Consider the following 7,974-nt stretch of genomic DNA (forward strand, 5'->3'; position numbering starts at 1 on the left):
ATGTCAAAGAAATGTTATTTTTGGAGCGAATGATAAGGCAAAAAATATATTTGTTGTAGTTTCCATTTACCATTTACTATTTACAGTTGCTTCTGAGAACCCCAGGAATGTGAAAAGGGTTCATTAATGAAAGCTATTACAAGGTGTTTCTCATGCTCAACATATCTAGCAAGTAAAACATTTGTTATGATCCACTTAATGAGTAAGTGCAATCTCTCTGTCTCTCTCAGACGCGGCAGCTGGTGACAGTGTGTGACAGTAAGCTGCTAACTACAGCTATCCAGGCACTGAGTGCTGCACGCCCAGAGTTCATCGCCTCCAGAGGCTTTCCGTCCACCCATGACACTGAGCGCGTGGTCCTGAAGAACGACCAGGGCTCTCCACAGGCCAAATGGAGCTGGAAAGGGAACAGAGCATCCATGAACCTAAACTGGCAGGAGGAGGAGTGGGTAAGATTCAGAAACTGCCATTATTTTCTCATGGATTAGAAATACTGCAGAATCTGAAATATTTCCTCTGTAAAATTCCGTTTTCTGCTTCAGGAAAAGATCTGGCTGAATGTGGATAAGAGTCTGGAGTGTGTGATCCGCTGTGTGGACAGGCTGCTGACGAGAGAGCGCTCGCAGAGCGACAGCAGTGAAGACATCTTCCTGTCTGACCAGCAGGCCGACACCAGCAAGAGAGGTAGCCAGGGCAATGCGTTCTGGATCAACCCTGGTGACGGTTTCTCCACCCCCCTGACCTCATCACACCCTCTTTCAGCTCCACCCTCATCACCCATACTGAACCCTGCATGTCCATCCAGTCCTAGCACACTCTTCTGTAGGTCCCACCCTGTGTTAACTTCTGTTTTGATTCCTTTTAAAACTGCTCAAATAGCACAGATGCTTTCAGTTTTACATCCTCTTTTAGTGGCACGGGGTATAATTCTGCACTCCATTGAAAATCCATTGAGGCACACTCCTCCTTGATATCTCTGATTCAAGGAGACCTTTGTGAAAAAGAAGTACTCTTTAGCATACTTTTGAAATGAGTACTTATGATGGAAATAATATACTTTAAAAATTTATACTTAAGTGTGAACGAATGTAACGCTTTTGGATACTTAATTGCATGTTTACTGCAATTGAATGAAAATATAGTGTAAACTAGTATAACACTTTATTTTAAGGACCAGTTCTCACTATTAACTAGTTGCTTACATATTTACTTGCATATTGGGTGTTTATTAGCACTTATAAAGCACATAATAATGCTTTATTCTAGATGACCATATTCCACATCCCTTAACCTGACCCAGTACCTAAACTTAACTACCTTACTAACTATTAATAGGCAGCAAGTTAGGAGTTTATTCAGGTAAAACTCTTAGTTAATACTGAATATGTGTTCCCTAATCTAAAGTGTTACTACAAGTGCACATTCAATACAATTAAGCACACTTGATTTTCACAAGGGGTTTCACTGCCAGAGACTCAAGATAAAGAGGTGAATAGAATACAAAAAAATGCCTGGTTGTAGTTGCTTATGTTTTGATATGCATGTATATGCTAACAAACCAAACATTACATCACAAGATTTCATAAACAGTCATTAGATCTCATGTATTGTTGGCTTTCTTATGGATTAATGTAATATTAAATAATAATATAAAAGTAATTAGTATTACCACGGTTGTCTTTGACAACACTTATTCTCTCTCTGTCCCGCTTTAGATGGTAGTCCCAGTGTTGAAGGCTCCTCTCCTGGTAAGCCTGTCACTTCAAACTATTTATACCAGTTGCAGCTACATATATGTGGGCTGTCCAGTTTTTTTCTTTTTTTTTCTTCATCTGTTTGTATTTATGGCTCTAGGTGAATGGAGTGAAGCTCTGTATCCCCTCCTGACCACTCTGAATGAGTGTGTAGCAATGATGAGCGACAAAGCCAAGAAGTCCATGGTGTTTCTACTGATGCAAGACAGCGCTCCCACTATCGCCATGAGTTTGTCACTACAGTACCGCAGAGATGTGGTTTTCTGTCAGACAGTTAGTACAAACTATTCAATAGAGAGACACAACATCATTTTATTGTGAATGGGTTATAACCAGGCACACGCAGAAAGTTCTCTGTAGAAAGTTTCAGTATATATTTCTGAATTTACCCAAAACGTAATTTAAGATACCACTTACATTACATTTTCTAATATATTTTGTAATCTATTAAACCGGTAACGCTTTACAGTAAGGTCTCATTTGTTAATGCATTAGTTGACAAACTATGTGCAATATATTTTTTACAGTATTTATTAACCTTTGTTAATGTTGGTTAATAAAAATACAAATTTTCATTATTTTGTTGATGTTAGTTTCTTAGTACATGTCAACAGATATAAGTTTTGAAATGTATTACTAAAGGTAGAAATTAACATTAACTAAGATTAATAAATGTTAGTTTATGTTAACTAATGTAGTTAACTAACGTTAACAGATTAAACCAAATTATATAGTAAAAGGGTTTAAACACTATATTTTACATTTGAAAAATATATTTTAAAAAATGCCATATTGATGTTCATTCCATAATGCATCAGTTTCATCAGGCTTTGTAATGATGGAAAATATATATATATATATATATATATATATATATATATATATATATATATATATATATATTATTTTTTTTTATATTTTTTTTTTTTTTTTTTTTTTTTGTAGCGAAATGGTTCTACTTTCAGAGTACTCTACAAAAATCTTTAATAATGCAATCCAGGCATGTAAAAATGCAATGCTGCATTTTCCAGTGTACAGAAATTTCCCTAGCAGACTGTAAATTATAGTTTCATATCCATTTTAATAATATAAATATTTCTTTGTAGCTGACGGCCCTGATCTGTGGGTTTGTGGTAAAGCTGAGGAACTGTCTAAGTGACAGCGGCTTCCTCAGACAACTCCACACTATCGGGTTACTGGTCCAGTTTGAGGGGCTCCTGAGCACCTATGGTAAACATACAAATACATTTTATTCAACTTATGTAAGGTGGTCAGCTTGTCTGAATGTGTGAACTCTGAGCTCTTTTTTCGTCTCTTAAAGGGGAGGAACTGGCCATGCTGGAAGACATGAGTGTAGGCGTCATGGACCTCCGGAATGTCACCTTTAAAGTGACCCAGGCGACCTCCAGCTTCAGCCCCGACATGCTGCCTGTCATCACGGGCAACAGAGATGGGTTTAACGTGCGAGTTCCTTTACCGGGGGTGATGTTTGATGTGTTGCCACGGGAGATCCAAAATGGGATGCTGCTCCGAGTTCAACCAGTATTATTCAATGTAGGAATCAATGAGCAACAAACGCTAGCGGAAAAGTAAGTGTATGAATTAAATATACTTCCTGTTTCTTTATGTGTACTGATTTAATCACACTGGGTCACGTTCACTAATAATTGCATGGATTATCAGTATTTATACACACAGGAGAACTTCTCACAAAAAATGTCAGCCTAATTCACAACACACGCATAAGCACATGAATTCATTCTTAATCTTGTTCTGATTTTAATTGAATTTGGAATATACTTAGTGAGCAATTGCATGCTTAAAGTGAGTTATTTGCATAAAATATGCCCAGAACATCTCTAGGGCTTTCCGCACAACCTTCTGTCACTCTCAACAAACATACGACGTTCTCTAAATACACGCTGTTGCATGTGCAGCAAATCTCCAGCAATGCAAAGTTTGCCATTTTTATAAACCAGCTGTAGCTACTGTACACATGCAAATTTGTGTTTTTATGAGAGGAACGTCACAGCTTGAGTCATAATGTAGCTTTTCTTACTCTTTCATTATATAAAATTAAATACATAGTTTAAAGATGAAATATCTATGAATAAAATGTTATCTTAATGCAATATTAAGGTCACCCAGAGTTTGTGAATTTGGCATACGGAAGGTTTAAGTTGTTGCTTTTTCATGAATTTACCATACATTTTAGGACAGAAGTTATTGATGAATCATGTATGGATTGTGAAACACTTTGTATGCAGATTTAATGCACACTGTGTGTGTGTGTGTGTGTGTGTGTGTGTGTGTGTGTGTGTGTGTGTGTGTGTATGTGTGTGTGTGCATGCTTAGTGAACGAGACCCAATATTTTGCCTCTTCAGTTATTCATACAATGTAATTTATTGGACTGTCAATATACAATATACATTTTAGTATTCAAATTCATTTTGCATTACCCTTTAGGTTTGGAGACACATCGCTGCAGGAAGTAGTGAATATGGAGAGTCTAGCTCGTCTTACCTCCTATTATGACCAGTTTAAAGAAGTGCTGCCTGAAGACTGTGAGTCCTGAACACTCTCCTATACTCTCCTCTAGAAAGTTAGTAGATGGTTTATGTCAGTCCTAACCAGCTGAATGACTTTATCCATAGGTCTGCCCCGCTCTCGCAGTCAGAACTGTGTGCCTGAGCTACTGAGGTTCCTCAGCCAAAATGTTAATGCCAGGAAGAGCAAGAATGTGGACATTCTGTTGCTGGCAGCAGAGGTACAGTGGTCTAACATTATTATTACATTCTCTTGTTCCTGAAACATGACAAAACAACAATCAAAGCTTTGTCACCTTCTGAATGGTGTGCGTGTGACAATATTAAACAGAGCGAACGATACTACAATAAAATCATTAAAACTTTCTAACTCATTATGTCAGGTTTGTCGGCGTCTGAATGGTGTGCGTGTGACCAGCTGCAAGAGTGCGAAGGATCGTACGGCCATGTCGGTGACCCTGGAGCAATGTCAAATCCTCCAGCAAGAGCACTGCATGGCCCCGCAGGTCTTCACACAGGCTTTGGACTGTATGCGCAGGTGAGACAACATTTGCAGTTAGGAATCATTCATTCACATACTGTATTAAGGACTGGTCACACCAAGCATGATAACTATAAAGATAGTGACAATACTCTGTCCGTGCCTTAAATTGGAGCACAAAATCTTAAATTCATAGTTTCATGGCATTTAATGTTGCATGAACTGCGAAAATGAATATCTTCCTCGCTATTTTTATTGTTTTCTAATACAAATATCTCAACATCTTTTAATCAAGGTACATTTACTTGAGATGTACATTTACTCTGTTGAAGATATGAAGTCTTGTTTTCTGAGAAACTGAAGAAATTAAACGTGTTTATGCTTAAAGCAAGTGAAAATCTGTAACATAAAACTCTGCATTAAGTTGATTTTTCCAAGCCCACTGGCACATCATTGTTCTTGTTTTAACCATAACCATGTTCAACCATGTTCAGTTTCTCATAAAACAAGACTTCCTATGTCATTTTGCTTCTCAAATAATGTATCTTGAATTATGGATCCTTGGACATTTGCACTGGAAAACAAGACAAAAATCACTTTCTTTTTTTTTTTCAAAGAATAATTTTTTTTGTGGTGTGATGAGAAGGTACATTAAAAGTTATTTTTATTTTTCTTTATTTTTTCTATTTTGTCTCTTTCTTTCTGTTTTCTAAAATTAATTTAAAAGTAATGGAGATCTATTGTAAGTTGCATTTTCTAACTTTGATGTGTTGCTAAAACAAGTTATTTAACAAGTTCCATTTAATTTATTCCTTAATTTTTCTCTACTTGGTCTTAAATATCTTAAATTTAATTACATAAAACTACAGAAAACCAGTGAAGATATAGTTTTAAAAATCATTCTAGTTGTAAAAGAATAGCGTATATACCAACTATAACGGTACAGAGGAATGAAATTATTGGAATCACTTCTAGAATCACTTTTTTTCTATCTGATGATATAAAAACATTTGACGGTCATTCAGAATCCATTCGGAATATAGTTATTGTTTTTGGTGTGTGAATGGCCTTTTCTGTCTCTCAATCACCTTTCTGTTCCACAGCGAGGGCTGCAGGCGAGAAAACACCATGAAAAACGTAGGCAGCCGCAAATATGCTTTCAACTCCCTCCAGCTGAAGACTTTCCCTAAACAGTACAGACCACCAGAGGGCACCTTCGGGAAAGTGGAAACTTGAACTGAAAGCAGTCTGCTGTTCTGGCCCATCCTGACTAGGACTGCATGTTTTTCCTCGTTCTCTTTACTTTACCACCACATATCTGAAGGAACTTTTTATTATGCACAGTCATGCTGAAATACACTCGGGATATTATCCAGATGACAAGGCTAATAATTTTAGATAACCAACCTCTTGGCTCTGAGAAGAAAGGAGATAGGGAAAGAAAATCACTTGAAGATAAATGAGTAGCTTGCTTGGTTATTGCACTGAAAGCAGGTAAGAAGGCCTGTTTGACTCTTAATACTTAAAAAGACAAAAAAAAAAAAAAAACAAGACTCTGCTTTAATTTATCAGAGAATTTCCCAAATAATCCCAAAGCATCTAATTCTTTCCAAATATATTTAGTTAATAAGTACATCTTTAAATACTTTACAGAACCACACTTGTTCTTTGTACTAGCATACAAAGTTCAAAACTATCAGCACTGAAGCAAAGCTGTTTCATCATGCTGTAGATTGTATTTAAAGTTCAGTAGGTAATAGGTAACATGTTTGTGCCGTGATCTAGTAGATGATTTGTTCCCAAAGTCTAAAGTCCAAATCCAGTTTTAAGATTTATAAGGAAAAGTCAAGCTGTTAAGTCTAACTAAAAATCCATAGATGCACCTCGTTGTTAATCCTCACTTCATTTAAAGTGTACACAATACTAGCTGCCTTAAGAGAGTCCACCATTGCAATCACAAATATGTAGATATTTCTAATCTGTGTATGACTATTTGTGATGTGGCAGATTATGTTTTATTTATTTACTGTAAGACTCTTTTTACTAAAGTGTTAGTGCTTTAATGCAGGCCTTTACCCTCCTGACTGTGCATTGTACGGGTCGTAGAGTTTAAGAGGATAAGCTTCCTCGTTCTGTTGCCAAGCACAGCTAGTCTCTGTACAGTGAGCATACATTCAAGGAAATATGTGAGAAGACACTATTGATATGTTCATTGACTTTTTTTATATGTTTTCATAGTTGAAAGTTTCTTTGTGGGACATTTATATCGGTTGATATGAATGTCAGTACTAATCTAACAAGGAGCACTGCTGTAGTTGGTCCTAAAATGTGAAGAATTTATGTTTTCATAAAGCAGAGAGATGCATTTAGACTGTTTAGTTTATTGTAATAGTTATATGAAAACCATAATAGGCATTGCATCATAAAAGACAGAGACCAACTCTACATATAATGACTGTCAGCCTTTGTCTCTGCACAGATAAATGCACAAATCGACTGTAATTTCAATTTCTGTAATTTCAGAGCATGGGTCTTAACATCTGCTGAAATTATTATTATTTAAAAGTCTTTAAAAAAACAGGTGCACTGCATGGAAGGTAGGCTACAATTGTTATTTATGTTTACACTTTAGTATTTTGTTGTACTTTTATTTTATTTTTTATAAATGTACATGTAATTATATTACCACTTGGTAAAAGTCATTTTATTTTCATTGTCATGTAAGAGTTTATCCTCTGTAGTAAGTGCAAAAGCACTGCTATGTTGTAAGAGCATGCTGCCTTATTGGTCTTTCAGTGTCTGTTTTTATTTTTTTTTAATGTATGTTCAAATACCTGCTGTAGAAAATGCCTCTCTTTCCTCCAAGCATACAGCTTTAAAATTAAAATAACAAACAAGATTACACTTCAAGCTACTTTATTGTTTTGTTCACTACTGTGTTCATATACATAGATACAGGATTATGACCATTGCTAATTAAATAAATAATATTTATTTATTAACTTTTTAAAAAATGGTGCTTTAAAGTGTTTTAGTATATATGATCTGCTGGGATCTGGGAATTTTATGGGTGTTTCCCAGTATGACTATCATGCCTATATCTTGTGTGCACAAAGTCAAAACTTCGTACATATATGGAGAAAAAGTCCTGAAGTTAAGTGTTTACATTGTTGTGGTTTAGTTGTACAAAAC

The 7,974-nt window shown here is 35.9% G+C and overlaps 1 protein-coding gene across 5 annotated transcripts in view; it reads left to right on the plus strand.

Moving 5' to 3' along the window:
- LOC109062882 (inositol polyphosphate-4-phosphatase type I A-like) overlaps positions 1–7,692 on the plus strand; it is a 24,922-nt gene extending 17,230 nt beyond the window's left edge. For 3 of the 5 annotated variants that reach the window (XM_042763393.1, XM_042763394.1, XM_042763397.1), the window contains 10 exons: positions 231–449; positions 543–822; positions 1,716–1,748; positions 1,855–2,027; positions 2,861–2,984; positions 3,076–3,343; positions 4,222–4,319; positions 4,410–4,522; positions 4,685–4,839; positions 5,886–7,692. In XM_042763393.1, the coding sequence (XP_042619327.1) occupies positions 231–449; positions 543–822; positions 1,716–1,748; positions 1,855–2,027; positions 2,861–2,984; positions 3,076–3,343; positions 4,222–4,319; positions 4,410–4,522; positions 4,685–4,839; positions 5,886–6,018 (1,596 nt within the window). In that variant the 3' untranslated portion in view covers positions 6,019–7,692. The remainder of the gene's footprint in view (positions 1–230; positions 450–542; positions 823–1,715; positions 1,749–1,854; positions 2,028–2,860; positions 2,985–3,075; positions 3,344–4,221; positions 4,320–4,409; positions 4,523–4,684; positions 4,840–5,885) is intronic. The other 2 variants (XM_042763395.1, XM_042763396.1) reach the window with 1 other exon arrangement.
- The last annotated feature ends 282 nt before the right edge of the window (positions 7,693–7,974 follow it).

Source organism: Cyprinus carpio, chromosome A9 (assembly GCF_018340385.1).
Source record: "Cyprinus carpio isolate SPL01 chromosome A9, ASM1834038v1, whole genome shotgun sequence".
Lineage (NCBI taxonomy): Eukaryota > Metazoa > Chordata > Actinopteri > Cypriniformes > Cyprinidae > Cyprinus > Cyprinus carpio.